The sequence below is a fragment of the Mirounga angustirostris genome, unplaced genomic scaffold (assembly GCF_029215605.1).
Source record: "Mirounga angustirostris isolate CCGP_5_RB_7025 unplaced genomic scaffold, mMirAng1.0.hap1 SCAF_9, whole genome shotgun sequence".
Classification (NCBI taxonomy): domain Eukaryota; kingdom Metazoa; phylum Chordata; class Mammalia; order Carnivora; family Phocidae; genus Mirounga; species Mirounga angustirostris.
In genome coordinates, this window is record NW_026991717.1 from 132775955 (window position 1) to 132800072 (window position 24118).

The 24118-nt window shown below is 49.8% G+C and overlaps 1 protein-coding gene across 2 annotated transcripts in view; it reads left to right on the forward strand.

The window, feature by feature from the left end:
- SLC24A4 (solute carrier family 24 member 4) overlaps window positions 1–16641 on the forward strand; it is a 166088-nt gene extending 149447 nt beyond the window's left edge. For both annotated transcript variants that reach the window (XM_064571500.1, XM_064571501.1), the window contains exons 13-17: window positions 3677–3843; window positions 7575–7689; window positions 11546–11658; window positions 12097–12162; window positions 13375–16641. In XM_064571500.1, the coding sequence (XP_064427570.1) occupies window positions 3677–3843; window positions 7575–7689; window positions 11546–11658; window positions 12097–12162; window positions 13375–13527 (614 nt within the window). In that variant the 3' untranslated portion in view covers window positions 13528–16641. The remainder of the gene's footprint in view (window positions 1–3676; window positions 3844–7574; window positions 7690–11545; window positions 11659–12096; window positions 12163–13374) is intronic.
- Window positions 16642–24118: the final 7477 nt, after the last annotated feature.

Consider the following 24118-nt stretch of genomic DNA (forward strand, 5'->3'; position numbering starts at 1 on the left):
TTAAATTTCATATTTGAACCAAGCCTGCATTCCTGGGATAAATCCCACTTGGTCATGGTACATAATCCTTTTTATATGTTCGCTGGATTCAGTTTGCCAGAATTTTGTTAAAGATTTTTGCATCTATATTCATAAGGGATATTGGTCTGTGTTTCTTTTCTCTTGGTGTCTGGCTTTGCTACCAGGATAATTCTGGCTTCATGGAGTGAATGGGGAGCTGTTCCTTTCTGTTCTACCTTTTGGAAGAGTTGTGAAGGATTCATGCTAAATCTTTTTTAAACATTTGGTAGACATCTGGTCCTGGCCTTACTTTAAGGAAAGTTTTTCTGTTTGTTTATTTTGTTTGTTTGTTTTTTTACTATGTCAATCTCTTGTTATAAGTCTTACTGGATTTTTTTTTTCTTTTTTAGTCAGGTTTGGTATCTTTATCTTTGTAGGATGTTGTCTGTTTCATCTAGGTTATGTAATTTGTTGGCACACTATTGTTCATAGTATTTCTTTAATAATTCTTTTTATTTCTGTGAGGCACGTAACTGTCATCCTCTTTCATTCCTGATTTTAGTAATTTGAGTCTTCTTTTTTTTTTTCATGGTCAGTCTAGTTAACAGTTTGTCAATTTCATTGATCTTTTATTTTTTTAAAGATTTTATGTATTGAGGGAGAGAGAGAGAAAACAAGTGGGGGGGAGAGGGAGAGGCAGGCTCCCCACCGAGCAGGGAGCATGATGGGGGACTCAGTCCCAGGACCCTGACATCATGACCTGAGCCAAAGGCAGACGCTTAACCAACTGAGCCACCCAGGCACCCCTCATTGATCTTTTTAAAGAACCAACTTTTATTTTCATTGATTTTCTTTTTTTAAAAAATTCTATTTTATTCCACTTTAATCTAGATTATTTCTTTTCTGGGGCTTACTTTGCTCTTTTCTTTTTTTTTTTTTTTGTCTTAAGGAGGAAGATTAGGTCATTGATTTAAGCTCTTTCTTCTTTTTTAGTATGGTCATTTATAGCTATAAATGTCTAAGCACTGTTTTTCCTGCATCCCATAAGTTCTGGTATGTTGTGTTTTCATTTTCATTCATTTCAAAGTATTTTCTAATTTCCCTTGTGATTTCTTTTTTGACCTATTGGTTATTTAGGAGCATGTTCTTTAATTTCTGCATATTTGTGAACTTCTAGTTTTCCTTCTGTTACTGATTTCTAAGTTTTTTCCATTGCAGAGTGGTTGTAGGACATACTTCATGTGACTTAAATCCTTCTAAATGTATCAATGCTTGTTTTTATGACCTGAGGTGTTGTTTATCCTGAAGAATGTTTTATGTGAGCTTGAGAATAATGTATATCCTTCTTGAATGTATATGTTAATGTTTTTCATCAGATTTGGGAACTTTCTGAATGTGAGTTCTTCGGGTATTTTTCCTGCATTTTTTTCCCTTTTTCTTTCTGTTTCTGAAACTAGATCATCTCAGCTGGCCTATCCTCAAGGTCATTGATTGATTTCTTCTTCCTGCTTAAATCTGCTGTTGAGCCCCAACAGTGAATTTCTCAGTTATTTTACTTTTCAACTCCAGAATTTCTCTTGGTTCTTTTTTATGGTTTTTACTTCTTTATTGATAGTCTCTGGTGAGAAATCATTCTCTCCTCTTTAGTTTTTTTAGACATTTTGTGAATATGTTTAAAACAGCTAATATAAAGTCTTTGTCTAGGGGCACCTGGCTGGCTTGGTCAGAAGAGCGTGCTACTCTTGATCTTGGGGTCATGAGTTTGAGCCCCACGCTGGGTGTAGTAGAGATTACTAAAATGAATGAATAAATGAGTAAATAAGTAAATAAACAAACTTTAAAATAATAATAAAAAGTAGGGCGCCTGGGTGGCTCAGTTGGTAAAGCGACTGCCTTCGGCTCAGGTCATGATCCTGGAGTTCCTGGATCGAGTCCCGCATCGGGCTCCCTGCTCGGCGGGGAGTCTGCTTCTCCCTCTGACCTTCCCCCCTCTCATGTGCTTGCTCTCTCTCATTCTCTCTCTCTCAAATAAATAAATAAAATCTTTAAAAATAATGATAATAATAAAAAGTAAAGTCTTTGTCTAGTAAATCCAATGTCTGTAATTCCTCAGAGGTAGTTTAGACTGATTTTTTTTTTCCTGTGTATGGACCATACTTTCTTCTTTCTTTGCATGTCTCATAATTTGATGTTATTGTTGGAAACTGGCCATTTAAAATAATATAGTTTGACAATGCTAGAAATCATATTCTTCTCCCTTCCCAGGGCTGCTTGTCACTGCTATTTATTGCTGTTGTTTGTTTAGTCACTGTTTTCAGGTAATTCTGTAAAATTTGTCTTCTTCATTGTGTGTGGACACGGAAATATCTGCTAGGTTCTCTTAAGGTCATCTAATGATTGCACAGAGATTTCCTTAGATGCCTAGACCAAGTAAGTCTTCCAGTCTTTGCCGTTAAGTTCTGTGTGTGTTTGGGGACACACCTTCAACACTGAGGCAGATAGTTCACAAATCTACCTTAGTTTTTACTTTCTTACTTGCTCAGAGCCTCAACATTAGGCAGAGGTGAAAGCTTAGGGCATCCTCAAATCTTTACTGAGCATGCAAATATCAGCGGGCACAGCCCTATGCATACTCATGGTCTTTTAGATTCCCAAATATGTGGGAGCTTTGCAAAGCCCTCTATAGATATCCCATTCCCCAGTTTTGCCTTTTAAGCTGTTTGGCCAGTTCATTGTTTGTCTCAACTGTTACCCAACCACCTTGGACAGTGTGATGTTGAACAGTTGCCTCTGATTGTTTTCAACAAATGCCCCAAGGAAAATGCTATTCACACTGGCTGAGCTCTGATTCAGGAAAAATAAAGACAGCCTTGAAAGTGGGATCTTCCAGAAAACCACCAGAGAGGTCAAATAAAGCCAGTTCTCTGAGAATGGACTTGGAAGAAGCTTCAGCCCTGCCCCCTGTGGTGGATGCCAGGATGCTGGCTCTCAAGGCGACTCCAGAGCTGGTGGAAGGGACTGGAAAATAAAGCAAGTTAAAACTCCACAAAGCTCACTGTTCTCAATGAGATCCTGCCAATTTTCTTAAGGAAACTCTGCTGGAATTACTACATGCCTTTGGTTAATTTCCAAAGTTCTGAAAAAGGCTGATTCTGACCATTTTTGCCCGTGTTCTCATTGCTTTGTGGAGGAGAGAATCCTCAGAAGTCCGTCCTCCATGATTTCATTGGCGTGGCCAACAAGCTAATTTTGAGCCTGCATGTGCCCACCGTACTCAGTGGCTAATTAAGGACACTATGCTTGCACCCAGTGGCTTAGTGAGGCCACTTTTCCGTGGTTGAATTGTTTGTGGATTCTGTTGGTAGGGGCCAGTGGGGTCACGCCTGCCAGCCAGACACTGAGTATTTTAGTCTTGTATCTACAACAAGCAGAGTATATGACCTTGGAACAAAGGAGCTGAGATTTCCAGAGTACTAACTATATGCCACAGTGTGTGCTGGGTCTTTTTTGTACATTATATCATGTCATTCTTGCAACAACCAAGAAAGAAAATGTTTCCGTTTAATGGATGAAGAAACTACTAAAACACAAAGTGATAGGCAGGTAGACTAGTAGGTGTGTAACCTGGTATATGTTTCTCTCCTCCCCCTTCTGGCTCCACCCCATCCCACTGCAGAGGCAAGAGGGGACAAAGCCAAGTGGGTGTTCACCTGGCCACTCATCTTCCTCCTGTGCATCACCATCCCCAACTGCAGCAAGCCCCGCTGGGAGAAATACTTCATGGTCACCTTCATCACCGCCACGCTGTGGATCGCTGTCTTCTCCTACCTAATGGTGTGGCTGGTGAGTGGCGGAAGCGGGGGTGGGCCGTACAGACAGCCCCTGCCCAGCACCTGCTGGAGGTGGGAGAGCTGGGTTCAAGAGCGACCTCAGACACGGTGGTGCCACCTTGAGCAAGTCGCCTCCCTTTGCAGACGTTGGCTTATTTCTCAGTAGAAGGGGGTTTCAGCAGAGGTGCCTGGGGCTGTGCTTGGCACCAGGGATACCCGGATAGACACAGCATGGCACTGACGTTCAAGGCAAGCGTGGGAGCAGGAGAAGAGATTCTGAGATCCGCTGCTCAGGTGCGATGGGAAAAGGAATATGGCGGGAAGATCTCTGGAGAGCTAGTGCCTAGTCCCCCTTCCTTTCCAGGGCCCCTGGGGGAAGGTGAGGGAGACAAGTCAGTGGGAGAGGAACACAAGGCAGTCTTTTCTGTAACCCCTACCAATAAACTCATTTGGTCCTCATAACAACCCAGTGGGATAGGGGTTTTTATTTTGCCCATTTTACAGATGAGGAAACTGAGGCATCCAGATTGAGTAATTGGCCCAGTTGCACAATTATCAACTATTATACGATTAGTTACATAATCAGTAAATTCTAGAGTTGGGCTCCTGAGTCCATGATCTCAATGACTATCCCGAAATGCCCCTCAATTTCTTATGGAGTTTTCAGATGCCATTTGGACTGAAGTTTTGCAGGCAGAGAGGCTTTGGCATAGCTCTTTGTAAGCACCTCTGACCACGCGTGACAGCTCCCTGTACAAACCTTTCATTGGCTGTGGGTGGGGGGCGGTAAGCAGGAGCCCCTTTCCCCGTTGCTCCGTGTACCACCCTGTGGGGAGGGGAGGGCTGTGGGGTCACATGGAAATGCATTTGAATCCTAGATCTCCCACTTACCAGCCGTGAAACTCGGCAGGTGACTCAGCTTCCATGAGCCACGGTCACCCCCTCTGCAGAAGGGGGACGACCGTCCCCATCTCACAAGTTCATGGGGAGGATGGAGTTCTCTGCTCAGGCTTTGTGGTTCGAGTTGGCAGCATGTCTGATCGATCGTAACTATCGATAGCAACTGTTTTCACCATGAGATACAGCCAGGGCTGCGTCCATGCTTTGTCCAGACAAAGGTTAAAATCCTCATAGATGCCGGTGTGTGTGTGTGTGTGTGTGTGTGTGTGTTGGGGTGTGGGAAGAGTTGAAAACAGCTACTATCCAAACCCCCAAGTAGAGGATAATCAAGGATCACGAAAACGATGCCTTATGCGAATTGCCCTTGTAAATGGACATTTTTCAGAGAAGGTTAACACCAGCCCATCTTTATATTTGATAGAAGGATCCAGGGAATTCTCTTACTGAAGTACATTCCCAAAACAACACTGTAAGGGAAAAAAAGTATTGCATGACATCTGAGGAGTAGGTATGAGAATTAGGAAAGATCAAATTAATGAATGGGTGAAACTTTCTCTTCTCCAGTTACTGGAAACAACAGTATTATGAAATCAGCTCTGCTCATTCGCTGTGAGGCCAGATGTTTAACGACACTCACATCCCCATGACCTCGAGTCAGCCCACCTGCACTTCTTAAAGTAGAGAGAGTCTGGAAGTAGCTTGCCTGGGGTCACAGGAACTGCTTGGCTGGGGCACCCTTACCTGTGGCTTTGAACTTCAGCCCGCCTCAGTTTGGGGGAAATGGAATGACCCTGATGGTAGAAATTGGTCAAGACGATAGCACCCCATGTTAGCCTTCATTTGGGGCCATGAGCTTGCTTTCCTTGTGACCTGATGGGGGCCGCCAGGGAGCAATGGCATCTCATCTGCCCACCCCTTACTCTTACCACCTTTTATATCTCTCACCCCTAAGGCTTCAGGGAAAACAATTCTTGAATGTCAGTGTGAAGGGAGGGACCTTGGAAAGGGATCGTCCTGCCCAGCACCCTTGCACCACTGGGGAGACTGAAGGCCAGAGGGGGGCCACGACTTCCACAAGGTTGCACAGATAGCCCCAGAGCTCTGGACTCAGTTCTGCTCCCCTATCGGAAGCCTGAGTATCAGGTGGGCTCAGAGGGCCCAGGGCTAGAGTCCGGGGCAATGCCACACACAGGCGGCATCTCTAGTCTGAAGCACCCTGGATGGTGTGTGCACGCACGCACACACACACACACACACACACAAGACCTTCCTTCTGTTCTTCCATCCTTCAGCTTCTTAGCCACGTAGTTCAGTGATTTAAGGGGGGGAATGGAGGCATCCCCCATAATGCCAAAATAACCCAGGCTCCTGTATTGACGACGTCTGGCATCCCCCAAAGAAAGCCTGTCAGCCACGGCCTGGTTGTACTTGTGGAGATCTCGTTCATGGCCAAGGTAGACTGAACATTGCTGGATCAATGGTTCAGTTTTGCCCTCCTCGGTGTCTGAAAGAGAAGGGAAACATACATCTGTGAACATCTTGCACAGGCCAGGCACTGTCATCTCACATTTTCTCACTTAATCTTTATTAGCAAGCCCATTTTGCAGATGAGGAAACTGAGGCTCAGAGAAGCAAACCAGCTTCTCCTAAATCACACAACCATTCGCTAGGATTGGAGCCATCAGTCGAGATGCGAACAACCGTAAGAGGTGCCACGGTTCCCATTGTAGAGATGGGAGGGAGGGCAAGCCAGAGCTAATGGGGTTACCCAAATGCTTCTAGGGCTTTCCATCTGGCTCCTGCTCAGGGCGCCAGCCATCTCTCGAGTGTCAGGAATTTCTCAGTAGAGTGTGTGACTGCATCAGGATCCTTTGATCCGAAAGTTCTATTTCTTGGAGCTTTTCCTAAGAAGGCAGTAAGATAAGGACCCAAAGATGTACACACAAGGTGCATGATATTGAGGTAGGAACATGGCCTTTAAAGTCAGTAAGACCTGGCCCAGAATCCCTGCTCCACCGCTCACCAGCTTCTTGCCCACAGGCAATGCTGCATAACCTCTCTGAGCCTCAGTTTCCCTGGGCGTAAAATAACTGTAACCACAGTGCCCCCTCACCAGTGGGTGGTGATAATAGAGTACCTGAGACTGTATACGCAACATACCTGGGAAAGCACCTGGTATACAGTATGTGCTCAATACACGTTATATGCTGTGAGGTCGTAGGAGCAAAGAAAGAGACCACCTCACTGTCCGATGGTGAGGGATTGGCTAGAACCATTCAGCCACGCCATGAAATCTATGGGGGGCCACCATAGGTCCAACCCAGCATGGACCCCCACACATCGGTTTGAAATAGTATCAAAGATGATGACACGAGGTGGAAGGGTATCCACAGCGTCTAACACACACACACACACACATACACACACCCCCACCCACCCACCCACCCACCAAAAAGAAGGTCAAGGATATATTCTAAAGCAAGAGTTTTCAAGTGTGGTTCCCAGACCAGTAGCCACCTGGGAACTGGGTAGGAACGTAAACTCTCGGGCTTCACCCCAGGCCTCCTGAATCAGAAACATGGGGGGCGGGGGGAGCAGTCTGCATTGTAACCAGCCCGCCAGAGGCTTTTCCACGGGCTCGAGTTTGAGAACCATGGGCTGACAGAAAAGGCTAATAGTGGTCGTCTGTGGGTCTTGTTTTTATTTTCCTTCAGTTTCTAAATGTTTTAAAACAGCAAATAGAACAGCAGTCCTACGTTCCAGTTAGAAGCACTGGGAATAAGCAAAGGTCCTGGGTATTCCTCCCGGAGTTCATGTCCCCCCGCCCCCCCGACTCTTCTGCAGGTGACAATTATTGGATACACGCTTGGGATCCCCGATGTCATCATGGGCATCACTTTCCTGGCAGCGGGCACGAGTGTTCCAGACTGCATGGCCAGCTTAATCGTGGCGAGACAAGGTAAGGGTGGTGCCCCTCCAGCTGTGAGCATCACCGGGCAGGCCCCCCTGTCCCTACTGGGGTTAGAGTTCATGGCCCTTCTGACCAGTAGCTGTTCCATCCTGCTATGGAGCCGGCTGATGAGGGGAAAGCATCATGCATCCGAGTCCATCCATGGAGAGAGAATACGACAGCCATAAACACCTCCATCCAGATCTCTAGAACCATTTGCTTCTGCAGACTTGGATCAAAGGAACTTGTTCTGAAATCACCAGTCTGGCATTAAACAGAGCTGAAGCCCTGACTTCTTACAGCAAATACAATAGTAACAAGAAGTCTTCGGGTCCCAGGAAGGCAAAGGGAGAGGGGTATCGTGTACCTCCAACTGTTTTCCTATTCTTAAAATTCTAGAACATGGATACGGGTTTGGTTACTTGGTTGGTTGGTTAGTGGTTTTTCTTTGGGGCTCACTACCTGACACGGGTTAAGCAAGGTAAGGAGTACCTGTATGCTCTTTAATGCAGAACAAAAGCCCCATAAAGGGCTGACCTTTATTGATTGTGGTGTGTGTGCTGGTGAGGCCAAAACCCAGCATGAACCCCCACACATTGTCCTCCACAGATGAAAGTGTGAAAGTATGGGGGGCGGGGCGCTGGGGGCCAATAATAGAATGACACCTCAGAGGAGACAGAAAAGAAGTGCCCAAGGGGAAAGTGGGCTCTGGCAGGCAGGAAGTGACATTTTATTCCTCCCAAGTTAGGAGAAAAGGGTTGACTGAGGGGGTCAGTCGGTCCTGAGAAGACCTGAGATGAGGGGAGAGAAGTGTGGGAGTGTGGTTGACATAGGCCGGAGGCTTGTGGACAGTGGGGACAGTGGGGACAGCAACTGAGGGGAACGAGGTTTAATTGAGTGACCTCTGAAGTGAGTATATTCACTTCCTAGGCCTGTCATAACCAAAACACCACAACGGGGTGGCTTAAAAGAAGAGACTGGTAGTTGCACAGTTCTGGATGCTAGAAGTCCAAAATTGAGGTGGCAGCCAGGCCACACTCCCTCCAAAGGCTGTAGGGAAGGGTCTGTTCCAGGCCTCTCCCTGCAGCTTCTGGGGGTGGCCGGGCGGATGGCTTAGGGCTGCGTCACTGTCGTCTCTGCCTCTGTCGGCACGTGGTGTTCATCCCTCTGCGTGTGTCCGTGTCCAAACTTCCCTCTCCTTATGAGGACACCCGTCATTGCATCGGGGCCCATCCTAATTCAGTATGACCTCATTTTAATTTGATCACATCTGCAAAGACCCTATTTGCAAATAAAGCCCCAGGCACAGGTGCCGGGAGGACACGAGCTGCGGGGAGGGCACTGTTCAACCCGGTGCAGTGAGGACTAGGAGAGCCACCGAGCGTCGAGGGCCTGGCTGATGTTCAGTGGCGTCAGCTTGGCCAAGTGGGACTCAGGCATACCCAGCTCCAGTGACACACACGTGAGAGATGACAAGTTCACCCAGAGCTGGGGTTGCCGGGTGGATGCAGGGAAGGTCAAGGGGTAAGAGAATGTGCTGTTGAAACAACCAACCCTGGAGTCCAGGCTGGTTGGGGGCTGGAGTCATGATGCTGGAAGGTGAAGGCCTGGGCGGTGAGGTCAAGAAAGGGCTCTGTAGGAACCTGGGCTAGGTGGGGTTCTGAGGGAGGACATCCTATCAGGGTGACTCCTGTGGAACGCGGAGGGCACAGAAAGTGAGCGAGGGCAAGGCGCAGGTGGAGTGTATCATCATGAAAGTGACACCAGGGTCACTGGCCGAGGATCCAGCAGACATGGTTAAAGCATGGACACTTTCTTCGTGGCAAAGGGTCCAGAAACCTCTGCTCAGAATCCATTGCACAAGCAGACCATGCCACGTGCTCTAACGTGGAGATCCTGCATCCTAGGCTCCCGAAGGCTCGCAGCTCCACGTGTGGTCCAGGCTGGCGGCGGCAGCAGCAGCTTGACCAGGGAGCTTGTAAGAAATGCAGAATCTCAGGCCGCCTCGGTGGCTCAGTGGGTTAAGCATCCGACTCTTGGTTTCGGCTCAGGTCATGGTTGTGAGATTGAGCCCCACGTTGGGCTCTGTGCTGAGCTGAACGTGGAGCCTGCTTCAGAGTCTCTCTCCCCCTGTGCCCCTCCCCACCCCCTGCTCTTGCTCTCTCTCCCCCCAAAATTAATTAATGAATTGATTAATTTAAAAAAAGAAATGCAGAATCTCGGGCCCGCCCCAGACCCACCGCCAGGCCCCCAAGTGAGTCCTACGCTCGTGAAGTTTGAGAAGGTTGCCCTAAGTTTCCTTGATAGGCAGCACTGGCGCAGGGTGGGAAGTCTGCCAAATCTGAGACCCCCTCCTCCTCTCCTCTCAAACTCGGGCGTCCGCGTACCTCCTGACCCATCGAGCGGGTGCTGCATCCTCACCAGAGGCGAGTAGCTGGCCCAAAACCGCTGTCGCACGTCCCTGCGTTGTTCCAGAGACTGAGACGCTGGGAAGCTGATGCCCCGGGAGTCAGCGCCCCAACACCACCACCAAGATTTTAAAGGCACCCAGCATGGTGCCGAGACAGGGAGGAAGAACGTGAGGTCCCTGAGGGAGGCACTGGGTCCTGGAGGTCCGCAGGTGACAGCAACAGGGCAGGAGGAGGGGGTAGCCCAGTGTCCCCCCACGGGGCCGGTGCTCAGACGGACGCGAGCCGGCTGTCCGGGTGCAGGGCCGAGCGGCTGCAAGCTTCTCAGGGACCCAAGCCGTCTTAGGGCTGCAGACATTCGTGTTCCAAGCTCGTTCGTTGCATGCACACTTGCATTTGTGCCGGGTTCTGACGGTCATGTCAGGTGAAAGCTAGGTGGCCCCGTTAGAGCAGATGGCAGGCAGCCGGAGTCTTATCTGTACGTTTGTTTTCTAACTTTTAATACCCCTCGAGCTGTTAAGTCCTTTGATTGTGTGGCTAGCATGATCCCAGCCAGCTGGGCAGGAAGCAAAGGATGATGGCGAGGCCCCTAGCCTCTTAAGATGCTTCTAGTCTAGTTGGGAGAAAAGAGTTTACCCTGCAGAAGCCTCCAGGGCATGAGACCCGATGCCTTATCCTCTGAGCGCAGGTCATGGGGCCATCACCTGGGCTCTGTGAAGGATGCTGGACCACTCACAAACTGTGTGACTTCGAGCGTGCCCCCAAGCCTTGGTTCCGTCATATGCCATGAGGACAATGCCCCCTCCCTCCCAGGATAACTGGGAGGATTCAATAAGGTGACACACATAGTGGGTCCTCAGAGCACATAGTGGGTCCTTGGGGAACATCAGGGGACCGACCCAGCAGGAGAAATGATAAAGGGCCCTATATTCGTTTCCCAGGGCTGCCATAACAAAGCACCACAAAGAACAGAAATGTATGGTCTCAGGGTTCTGGAGGCTAGAAGCCCAAGGTCAAGGTATTGGCAGAGTTGGTTCTTCCTGAGGGCCGTAAGGGAGAATCTGTTCCAGGCCTCTCTCGCTGGCTTGTAAATGGCCATCTTCATGTTCCCTCTCTGCTGTGTCCAGGTATCCCCTTTTGTAAGAACACCAGTCAGATTAGGGTCTACCCCAATGACTCTTTTTAAGTTGATGATCCTATAAAGATCCTATCTTCAAATGCCACATTCTGAGCTATTGGAGGTTAGGACTCTAACACAGGAATCTCAAGGGTCATCATTCAGCCCCTAGGAGGCCCCTTAGACTTCATGGAGTGGATTTAGACCTCATAAGAATTTTCTGAAATGTGGGATCCATGAAGAAGGAATTCCTTTCTGAAGAATAGTGCTACTAGGACACAAATAGGGGTTTCCAGCAACCTAATCTTGGTGAATGACACGTGTCAATTGTCTGCTCTAGGCCTTGGTGACATGGCGGTCTCAAACACCATAGGAAGCAATGTATTTGACATCCTAGTGGGACTCGGCATACCGTGGGGCCTGCAGACCATGGTTATTAACTATGGGTCCACGGTAAGTTCCTCCCACTGCCTTGTAAGCCTTATAAGTCTGGCGTGGACGCCAGACACGAGCACTTGATGGGGACAGATGGTGGCATTGGCCCTGTTCCAGCAGAGAGCCCCAGGTGACACACTGCCCCCCCCATGGCACCCTGGCACCCACTTTCCATGAAGACCTCTGGAACAGCCTGAGGGGCACCTGCAGGAGGAAGCCCCCATGTGCAGCCACCCCACACCTCAGCCCACGGACACGTGTGTCCCCTCCTCATCGGTTCCTTCCCAAGCAGAGTGGAGACTTAAATCCACGGTTAGCTGACCCTCCCGCACTACAGGCTCACCGTGAACACCCTATCCTATGCTTTCCAGAAGGAATACACGACGGTGCCCTGGGCTCTCAGAACAGGGCCCCGAGCAGCCCCGAGATTCAGGGCGTGTGTGTTTGTTTTTCCAGGTGAAGATCAACAGCCGGGGTCTGGTCTATTCCGTGGTGTTGTTGCTGGGCTCTGTCGCTCTCACTGTGAGTCTTCCGGTTCTGGAATTGTCCTTCATTCCATCTGATCCTGCATCGTTACTTGCAATGTCTCTGAAACCCATCTCTCTTCCCTCTGGCAGCGAGGGATGACACTGAGAAAACACAGATTCACAGAGCCCTCCAGACGCAGTTTGCACCCAGAACGTTGGCACCCCCCCCCCACTACATTTTTCCCCGAGTGACTAAGAAGTCACCAGAGCAAGTGAACTGCATCCCGGTCTCCCCACTGCCCCATCCGTCTCCCCTCACTACTGCCAGGAGGAGAGAAGTTTCCCCCAGCCTAGCCAAGCTGACAGAGGGGGGACATGACTGTCAGGCCTCAGGACTGGCACGTGAGTAATGCTGAGGTCGCCTTACTCCACGCGCCCGGGCTTGAGCTACACACTGTACCTCTGCTTATTTTATTCAATCCTTACAGCCACGTGATGATGCTGTTCCCATTTGGCAGAAGAAATCGAGGCCAAGGGGTTGAGTACCTTGCCCAAGGTCACAGGGGTAGGAAATGGGAAAGCTGGGATTTGAACCCAGATCGGTCTGTCTCTATAGAACCCATGGCCTTGCTCTGATGGGGTAACTGTGATCCAGCCCTTAGGAAGTCTCCATTCAGAGATAAGAAAGAAAGGCATGAAGTGCGGGAGAGTCTAGAAGGAATGTAGAATGAGGATGTGTTACAAACACACACACACACACGTGCACACACGCACACACATACCACCCGCCCCCCCCACCCCTGAAGTTAGCCAGGCTGTGAGCCAATAGATGCATTAGAAGTTTTGCCTAAGAGGGCTGAGGATGCCAAGTTCTGCAGCAAAGAGGACTCCGAGAAGGTCCCTGATTGTCACGAGAGAAGGTTCCCTGATTGTCGCGAGAGAAGGTCTGGGCAGGGAGGAGGCCCTTGGTGCCGGGCTGGGCCTTGAGGACACTCAGGTCCCCAGGAAGTGGTGTGCCAGCTCGAGGTGGGCCGTCCCACGGGGGCAGCTGCCATGTGTCCCTGGAGCCTGTGGGCCTGGGTCAAGGGCAAGACCGGACCACGGATGTGCCTTGCAGTGACACTCTGCCCTTGCCCACATTTTGGAGAAAGTTCTGGGGTCCGTAGCGTGTGTCTAGTTTTCCAGGGAAAATGCCTGGACAACTGCATTCATTCCTCTGCCCCCCCACCCCCACCCCCGGGCCCATCCTTGCGCTCTGTCCCTCCAGGTCCTCGGCATCCATCTCAACAAGTGGAGACTTGACCGGAAGCTGGGCGTCTGCGTGCTGGCCCTCTACGCTGTCTTCTTGTGCTTCTCCATCATGATCGAGTTTAACGTCTTCACCTTCGTCAACTTGCCCATGTGCCAAGAAGACAATTAAAGCCCAGGCGCTGCACCCCCTCTCCCCGCAGCCCCGGGAGCTGTTCTGGACTCTCCGGCGCCGGTGTCCTCGCTCTCTCCCCTGCCCCACCGCCAGTCTCTCCTGCCTCGGTGGTCACCTTCTGCTCTTCCACACGCTGGAAGGAAGGGCCGTCGTGCTCGTCGTCTGGTCACGAGCCGGGCCGCTGGGCGGTGGCCTCCTCCTCCTCGGAGCTCTGCCCTCCCCACGCAAGGCAAGACTGAGGGGCCGCTGCCGAGCCGCCTGGCAGCCCCCTGAGCTGGCAGCCACAGGGGTGCGGCGGGCCCCTCTCCTCTCTCAGACACTGTAGTGAGGACTTCCATGTGCAATGTGTCTCTCTGTCGCCTCGGGAGTGAGGCGGCCAGGAGAACGGGAGGTCCCCTGGGACAAGTGCAAAACGGGAATGTCGCTCTCAAGTGTCACCTCTGGGCCGGAGGGTGTGAGTCCCTCAGGCCGCATGTGCGCCTCCGACCTCGGCTAGGAGCACTCACAGTTTGGAGGGGACAAGGCCTCACCCTGCTGAGCGTTTGGAGGGGGCCCCCCAAGGGCAAACACTCCACCCCTTTCTCTGGAAAAATCGGAAGACTTGAAAGCGTCTCACAGCCAAAAGGAGAAACACACGTGAACTTCCTTGTCACTTGTATTGAGGCATTCAGAGAACAAGCGATGAAATATTAAAAATAAAATGTCCTGTAGATCATCATACTTGAAAAAATAGCATTCCATACAAAAAGGCCATGCTGAGGACCAAAAAAGGTAACACTCCATGGAAAACGAACCCTATGTGTATCGTGTTGCGCTGACACCAGGACGTTCGGTTTGGAATATAGAAAAGCACGAAAGACTAACATCTACCTGGGTGCTAATTCAGAGACGCGGCGGAGATGGTAGTTTGCGGCCCTACAGTCCAGACCTTCTGTGTGATGAGGCACAACGTCCATGTGGGGTTGTCGTCCCTTTGTTAAGTGCTCTCCTCTCATAAGCCACCCTGTTGCAAGACCCGATTGTCTCTATGCCCAGCAAATTTCATAGCCTGCTGAACTGGAACGAGTGAGCCACACGTAAGGGGTAAAAACGAGAAGAGAGATTTCCTGGGGGGGGAAAAAATTGCTCTCTGTTCCCGGGAGGCAAGTATGAAAACCATAACTTGGCATTTTGTAGAGCTAAGTTTCTTGAGCCTTAGAGTTGGCTGCCCGTGAAGGGCCAAGGATGAGAGGCGGAGTCACAAAGAGAAAAAAAATACTAAACAATTTTCACCTGCTTCGTACCTCTCAGATCTGTATTAAAAAGATTTATGAACAAACCATCCGTGGTTTCTAAAAAGAAAGCACAATTCGCTTTATATAGAGGGGGTTTTTTCTTATTTTTTTAATATTTCTATTGCAAAAGTCTATCGGATTTGATGCACTTTTAATAACTGGGGTATTCTGCCTAGAAGAATGTGTGGGAACTGGCCCAGATAGGGTGAGGAAAGAAGGGTTTTAGTGATTCACCAATAATCAGTCATGGGTGATGAGCTGAAATACAATAGCTAACTCCCTCCTGAAACCCAAAGGTTGTGACCTGAGGTAGACTTCGTGGCTGTGCTTGCTAAGGCCTCCTGAATTTCAAAGGAGGAAGTGCTCGCGTCTGTGTCCTTTCAGCGAGCGTGAGCCTAAGACAGGAGGGAACTCGGTCCCCAGGCTTCTGTTCTGGATCCGCATCAGTGTCAGCAGCTACGCCACACCAAGGTTCCTCTTTTGTTTCTCTACCTAGATTGGGTTCAGTGGTCTTCAAGTTGAGGGCAAAGGTGATTTTCCTAAGAAATTAGCTAAGTGGGAGGCCAGTGGGATTGTTGGTATAAACTTGACAAGCGCAGGAGTTCAGAGCCCCAGGACCTCTCAGCATAGCTCACCGTGTCCCTTTGGTCTTAACGGCCTCATCTGGGCTTCAAAGTGTGTCCATCTCCATCTCAGTTCTCAGAATTGCCCTTTGATGTCCATAGGGGTGATTCTCCCCGTTTAACAGAAAATGTAGTCTTGGGAGAGGTCGGGTGACTCTAGGCAGTCAGTAAGTAGCAGAACACTACTCATCACCCCTCCCTGGGCGGCCAGTGGGTTGGCCATCCTTGGTGGGGGGTGGGCGGAGGCCTAGCCTCACCCTTGTGGTTGGTTCTCACTGTTTAAGTTAAAACTTCGGCAAATATTTAATTGACTCCCGGTGCCCCAGCTCAGATCCTAATAGCTGTCCCTATCTGGTGCCCCTGTTTTTTTTCCTGGTAAAGACCAAAAGATATTTTTATCTACAAGGCACAGGCCACGTGGCCCCCAGTGATGTCCGTGCTGGATTCACTTCTCTGAATCCTTGCGTAGCTTCTAGAGAACACATCCTAATTACCTGCCTCTTCCTCAGGAGAGTCCATCTGAGAGGATACAGTATCCTACAGTGGCAGTTTGAGACGAAAAAGATAATAGTGTTTCTATTCTAGTACCTAGAGCACTCCTGCTGGCTAATTCTCTCTTGACTGTAATGTGCCAATGTAACTTCCTTAAAGGATCTGTGTATTTATTGTATCTAGGAAACTATATATACATTATAGGTGAATAATTCTCTTTTTTAACTATTTTTCCATCACCAGTTTAAAGAATTGCTTGTTAATTAGGCCTTCACTTTAAAATAATGCTTTTATCACTACACAGGATTACGTCCTTTATTTTATTCCCAAAGCTAATTAGCACGAGGTAATTACTCTGCTTCAGAAATAGGCAATACAAAAAAATAAATTCAGCTCTTCTAACTGGGAGCAGGAAAGAAAAAGATGAACTATGGCACTGAGATGGAAAATGTCTGTAGAATCCGGAGCAGGTGGTTCCCGTCAGTTTCTAGTTTGGAATTTGCCCTTACCAGCTCAAGCACAGACAGGGTTGTTAGGTGTGTGGTGTCTGAAAGCCTGACCCTGGAGGAAGGTTCTGAGTCAGCTGGGCGGAAGACTAATGGTGAAGGGCACCGCGGGCAGGGCAGGGCAGAGTCATCATCCTTCCCGTAACCTGCAGTCTGCTGGTCTCTGAATCTCGCCCGCGTGCACAGACCTCGCTGCTCGTCGCCCCTCCCCACACACACACCTGTTAGGGCTACGTCTTGCTTCTGCCTGTTGATCCCCTGCTTTTACAGACCCAAGCAGCTGATAAGGCAGAACCCTCCCAGAGCCAGGTTAAACCAGGTCGGGGGGCATGCCCATCACTCTAGGGCAGTCCGACAGACCCCAACCAAAGAACCCCTCCTGGGCTGCCCAGGGGTCTAGGTCCCCAAGGAAGAAACTGCCCCCTCGGATGAAGAATCACAAGCCTGACATGTTTGTCCTGCCAGAGTCCTGGGGCCCCTCCCTCTCCTGAAGGTGGGGGTGGACAGAGGTGAGATGGCCTGGGAGAGGGTCAGTTCTGTACCCCCCGGGGCAGGACGGAAGTGGGGGAGAACCCCAGCACCAGCGGCTGAAGCTGCTTCCGTGCCCTGCCCTCCTTCCCCCGGCATGAGATGGGCCAGTGGGGTCCAGGTGCGGGAACAGTGTAGGTGCTCCCTGCCGCGTGTGGGGACTTTCTCCTGTGGCTCAGCAGGAGGGAAGCAGAGATGCCGCAGCTGGGCTGGTGCTCCCCAGTGGGGGTGGTGCTCTGACGGGGCCATGGCCCTGACCCTGAGTGGGCACTGAGGGTGGGGGGTGGTCCCTTCTCTTCCACCGCACCCCCCTTTCCTTCCCTCACGGGCCATGTTCCTCCTTGATTGGAAAAGATGACTGGGCTGCGTATGTGACAGGCTCTCAACAAGAGCTTGTTGCTTAAATAAACCAGGAACTTGCCTGTTAGGCTGAAAATCTTCAGGAGATTGTTTCCCACGCGCCGTGACTTAAATGTTCCCAAGTCTAATGCCCTCTGAACGTGATCTCTGTGTGTCTTTCTCCCCTTGGGGCAGTTAGCAGAGGTGTCCAGGGCACCTGAGATGGTTCACGTCTTGGCAGCTTTGTTGCCACATTGTGCTCATAGAAACTTCCAGAAATTTTTTAAAATGCTCTCTGGGCACCTCTTGGGTGGCAGGAAATCTGTCATCTCCCTCCACCCCCCGGCACACACACACCCAAAGTGCTGCCTCCCTGACCCCTGCCCGCTCTATGTGGGTTCACCCAGAGTGTCTGGACACCCCCACCAGGTGTGGACAAGTACATTCTGGCTCTTCCGGTTGCTGCAGCTGATCGCCTGAGCCCCTCAAGTCTCCCTCCGGACCTTCTCAAAGCACAGAGAAGGGGCCCCTCCAGCACTGGGTAAACCTTCCCACTGCATCAGTCATGCAGGCAGTAGAACGAGGGGGTCTTTCCATGGATCCATCCCTACAAGGCAGAGAACTGTAGAAAACGTTCCCCAAAGGGCACAGACCACAGGGGCACAGATTTTTAAAAGACATTTAGGTTGTTGTATTTGCTTCTCAATGAGGAATAGCAGACTGGGAGACTAGCTATGTGTCAGGCCATCCCTCAAGCCTAGTAGCCGAAGGGAGACCATCCAGCCTGTCACAATGCTGCCCAAACTCGAGGAACCGGGTGTCCACGTAAAATCGGGAGAAGAGGCGCATTTTCCCCATCCTGCCACCTGGGTAGAGCTGCTTTTTCCATTGCAACAAGGAAGCCAGCTGGCTGGTATTAAAGTTTTGATATTTTAGGGAGTTGTTTTTTTTTTAATTCTAATTTTTCAATGACAAATAGTATCCTGGTTCCATTTGTCTCTGCTAAATCTTCACACACTGCCAGGGGCTGGTGGTCCTGCTTTGTGTCATCTTTTATCTTCATGTTTCCAGGGTTTTCCCTCACCTCGTACAGGTGTGTGCATGTCCAGGGCTCAGGAGCTGGTTCCTCCACAAGATTCGAAGCAGCAGCTGAAAACATGGTCCCTTCTAGTCTGAGGAAATGTCTGGGGTCTGAATACCCCCGAGACAGACCTGGGGGCGATGGGGGGCAGCTCTGAGAGCTGAAAATGCCCACTGCATCCCCGTGATGGTCAAGCCCTTGGTTGTGTAGCTTTATCCATTATTAGATTTGTGGGTCTGGGATTGGTTGCTCCTTGGTTAAAAGCCTGATGGCAAATTTGGACATAATCCACACCTATTCCCACTGTTGCCAGAATTTCAACAGTTGCTTTTTATGCAACATGTTGGTTGGGACTTTTCCATGGTCAAGGCCAATAAAACCCTTAATCCTGGAGAAGGTATGTACCCTCCCTACCCCATCACTGGAAAACAATTTTTTTAAGCTATCGAGAGAAAGTATGGGCAGTTTGGGGTTTCGAGTTGTGTGGTCTGGTACGATCAGCCTTTGTGCATAAAAGGAGGGTCCCAGACAACAGCACCCTCCCTGCTCCCACCCCAGAATTCCCAAGATAGAAATTCCCAATTATCCAGATGGACTGTCTCCTTTAACAGAAGGAACAAGGCCTTCCTCACACTGAAAATGACTGGGGTGTGAGCCAGGCAGCTCCGTTTTTCCAAATCAAATGTTCTAGGGGGTTCTTTTTTTTTTTTCTGGCCAGTGGGGCATCCCTGTCCTCACCTCCAGAGGTGCCCTTCTGAGCTGTAGAACGCTTCCTGGGACTTCCTAGACATGGCTTAGACCACGGATTTTGGGGGACCCAGCAGACAGAGCTGTGGCTGAGCCTCTGGGGGCCAGCTCTTGAGGAACTTCTTCAGGGAGCTGCTAATCTGGGCGGCTGGATGTCCAATTCAGAGCAAGGTGCCTTCTGCATGTGTCTCCTGGCCATCAGCTGCCAGCCAGGAGTAGTTGCTGGGTGAACACAAAGAGAGCCTTGATGACCTGGAGAGGCGAGAGTGCTGCCCACCAGAGGGGCCAGGCCGGTGGGCAGGGGAGGACCTGCCAAGAAAAGGGCCAAGCGAGGAGAGAGGCTGGGCACATCCCAGATGCCCAAGAGGCAGGCTGGGTATAGTTTCCGCAGGACCATGGGATTTCCCTGGGGTCCGGCCATGACCTACCAAACAGCAGGTAGATAGAATCAGGGGCTCTCGTGTCCAGGAAGAACCCCCTTAAAAACGATCAAAACCAAGAACTTCTGGGGCTCTTATATGTCACTTGAGTCCCCCTGCCCCCAAGACATTTCTGGCATGTTGGACTGAACACCACCATCCTTGTTCATTCTAACAAAGCAGGAGCAATGAGTTGAAAAGTTGTAAATAATATATTTATCTCACTATTTTTTCAATAACTGTGACCTCCCGCACTGTGAATGCTCTGTGATATGAGATTCTAGGTTTAATAAAATTGTCATTAAATTTGAATGAATTGATGCTGTTTGTTCCTAAACACTGGCATGAGTTTATTGTGAAGAAAACATCTAGAGTAAATATGAACTAAATCTTTATAAGAAATCTAGCAGTCAGTATTGTAATGCAATATATCAAAATCTGTACACCGTCAATAAAATCAATGAGCTCAAGTTGACTTTCCCGATACAGAGCTTCCATTCACGTTTTAATAGGCACATACGCATTTGTATTTTTTGGAAGGATTACTTACACTGGAATCCCAGCCTTACTTAAAACCATTTCTGTTTGCATATCGAGAGAAAATAAACTCCAAAAAGGATGAGGGATGGAGCTGTTTAATTATAATGTTTGGTAATGAATAAAAACAAGGCAGAAATGTTGTGACTTATCTTGACTAGCATGCGTGAGTCCAGAATGTCCCCAACCATTCCCTACCTCATCAGCAAGGCCAGCTTCATGGGCAGGGGACCCACACAGTCACCAAGGGCCTCACACTTAGAAGGGCCCCGGGCTTGGTTGTCACCACTTTGGATTTCTTCATGATCGTTTTTGAAAAAGGGGTCCCATGTTCTCATTTTTGCACTGGGCCCTGCAAATTTTTTTTTGATTATTTATTTAGATTCAATTAGCCAACATATAGTACATCATTAGTTGCAGATGTAGTGTTCAGTAATTTATTATGTAGCTGGTCCTACTCATCTGGGAATAGGTTAGACCAGCAGCTCCTGTGTTATGAGAAATTGAGATTAGGAGACGAGATCCTGGTTAATTCCTTCCTTCTACAAGTTTCCTGAGACCCAGAAACAGAATATACATATTTATGGCAATAGGATGGATAATGTTACGCCTCCGTCTGCTTTTTCATTGCATTTTTCTGTTTACTGTGCTTTAGAAATTAACACGACAAATTAAAATTTAAAAACATGTTTTAAAAATCTTTCCCATAGGGCGCCTGGGTGGCTCAGTCGGTTAAGCGACTGCCTTCGGCTCAGGTCATGATCCTGGAGTCCCGGGATCGAGTCCCACATCGGGCTCCCTGCTCGGCAGGGAGTCTGCTTCTCCCTCTGACCCTCCTCCCTCCCATGCTCTCTGTCTCAAATAAATAAAAAAAATCTTTAAAAAAAAAAAAAATCTTTCCCACAGGTAGAAATTCTACTTTAAAAGAGAGACAGAAGCCCCTTTTGTTTTAACTCTTTTCCTGTTGGAAGTTGATCCAGGAGTGTCTTGGTAATTCCAGTCCAATAATGTCAGTAGGTCCTGCAGCCACGGGCCCTTGTTTCTGAGCATCTCAGCGTCCCTCAGCCCATCTGGCGCCGCATGACTGAGAAAGCCAGTGAAACACGGGCTGCTGTTGCCTCCATGTCACAGATGGGGTATCGCGGTACAGAGAGCACGCTTGCTGGGCACGGGGACTCAGCTACTCCCCACGAGAGCTGCCTTCGAAGCCAAGTCCCCATTCACTGCCCGAAGCTGCCCATACCAGACCAGGTAGCAGGTGTTGGGCCACATCTGTCCCTTCCTGGGGGCCCGCCTCCTAGTTGATTTCACAACTCAGGCTCTGTCAACTTGCTTTTGATGTTTTCTAGAAGTTGCTGCAGGCAATTCCAAGCTCACCGTGGGCCTGGTGCAAGTGGCCTCATGGTCCACCAATGTGGCCTTTGCTAGCTGGTGTCCACCAGGCAGTGCAGAGGGGAGGAGTAAATTCTGATCTCTCTCCGTCCCCCCAAAACACACTCTCTTCTGAGACTCTGCTTCCCCTCACTACCTCTGAGGTCTCACGCCCCACTCTCTGCCCTGGGTGTGTCATCAGACCACGATACCCCTGGGCTGTCGTTCTCCTCAATCATTGTGCAGGTTTGAACGCTGTGGATTTTGAACGCTTCCTAAAAACAAACTCACTCCTTTGGTTCTCCACATCTTTATTTCTGCATCTCTTCTCCTGACTTCTCCTCCACCTGCTCCTTAGATGAAGGTGTTTGCCTGCTTTCCATTCTGGAGCCTCTCTCTCTTCTGTCGAGTGGTTCTCGATCCTGGCTGTCCATTGGAGTCATCTTAGGAGCTTTAAAACACACAGCTGCCCAGGGCCCCACCCCAGAGGTGATCGAGCTGGCCCGGCCAGCCGGGTTTTAAAAGCCCCCAGGTGATTCTAATGTGCAACCAAGGTCAGGCACCATTGATCCAGCTCAGCCTTCCTGCGTCTGCAGCGAGGATAAGCCCCTTCACAGCTGTCCCCCAGAGCTCCAGCCCCGGGATGCTCAGTCCCTCCAGAGCCCCTCACCTGCACTTCTAACCTCCTGTTGGACTCTTCAGCCTCCCCAGTGCCTCAAAGTCAGCAGGATCAAAAATAACCCAATTTTTAAAAGTGGGCAAGTGTTCACAGCCCCTTTATTAAAAATAGCCAAAAACCTGAAATGGCTCAAATGTCCATCAACAGGTGGATGGAATAAAGGAGAATAATGCATAAAGGAAGAAATGCTGAGATTCTCAATAGCAGGGGAAAAAGAACCTTAAGCAAATACTGAACTCCAGGAAATGATACGCAGGCTAAAGAGTTGGGGGGTGAAGGGTCCCGATGGCTACACCTTACTTCAAAGCACACCGAAAGCTTAAGATGGATGCACGGTGGCTGATGTGTGTTAAAGCAAGTTCGGTCAAGGGCTCATGGTAGGAGGTCAGTGGTGGGTATGTGCATGTTCACTGTACACTTTTTTGGACTTTTCTGTATATTTGGAATTTTTCATAATAAAATGTTAGGAGAAAAAAGCCAAGGTCCTCCTGCCACCCCAATCGCTTTCCTGCTCTGCTCATCTCAGAGGTAGTACCAGCTCACAAACACCCCCAGTGCTGGACACAGTGATCAGGCTTCTCATTGCCTCCCTTGCAGTCCATCTTTTTTGCAACGTCTCACTCCCCTGCTCCAGCCATCATGGGCCCTGGTCACACCTTCCAGTTGGTCCCCGAGCCTCTGCTCTCCCTCTCTTCCCAACCCAGCCTCCATGCAGCAGCCAGAGGGATCTTCTAAAGCAGGAATCAGGTTTGTCCCTGTCCTGCTTGGAAACATTCAGTGACTCCCAGTTGCCTCAGTGGGCCCCTTCAGACCCTCCACGACCATCATCATCTCCCCCTTTATCTGCCTGTCCTCGTGCTGTTTCCTCTGCTCGAAAGAGTTCCCCCAGCCCTTGTCCTGCAGCGGGGGAACCTTCACTTCTGCCTTCAAGGCCTTCCTAGACAATTACACATTTGGAATTTTCTAGAATAGTCTCAATTTGAGATATACTCACCCACGGCCCCCACCAACCACAGAAGGGCACCAAGTTGGGGCTGTCTAACCTACATCTCTCAGATGGGCCCTTGAAGCGAGAAAGAGCACAGTTTGTCCCTCATTGATTGATTCAACAGATACGTGTTGAAGGGCTGCTCTGTGCCAAGCATCAAGCCAACTGCTGGTGGCGGAGATGGAAGGCCCACCTCCCACCCATGCAAGGAACCCCCAAGTTCTGGGAGGGAGTGAGCTCAGGGGGACGGAGCCCAGAGGAGGGCTACCCAATCATACTGGCAGGCAGGGAAGACAGAACTCAAGTTGCAGCTCATGGACGAGGGGAGTCAGGAGTGGTGATGGCAAATAGACGCACAAGGCATGAGCCACGCATAAGGGAACACATTTAAATCACGCCAGATAGTTCTGATTTGAAAAGAGGCGATGAAGAAGGAAAAAATATGACTTGGAGATATTCAAACATGTCCAAGTAACTCAAGCTGGAAAACGCATGGGGCCCGTGGAAGACAGAACAATGCCCCCCACAAAGAAGTCCACTTCCCAGTGCCTGGAATCCGTGCATCTGGCACCTTACGTGGCACAGGGGACTTTGCAGAGGTGATGAACGAGGGTCCTGAGATGGGACACTCTCCTGGACTGTCCAGTGGCCCTGATGTATTCGCTAGGAGCCTCATCAGAGGGAGGCAGGAGGCTCAGAGGGAAGTAGGAATGTGGTGATAGAAGCAGAGATCAGGGGGCGCCTGGGTGGCTCAGTTGGTTAAGCGACTGCCTTCGGCTCAGGTCATGATCCTGGAGTCCCGGGATCGAGTCCCGCATTGGGCTCCCTGCTCAGCAGAGAGTCTGCTTCTCCCTCTGACCCTCCTCCCTCTCGTGCTCTCTGTCTCTCATTCTCTCTCAAATAAATAAATAAAATCTTTAAAAAAAAGAAGAAGAAGAAGAAGAAGCAGAGGTCAGAGGGATGTGGGGCCACGAGCCAGGGAATTCTAGCAGCCTCCAGAAGCT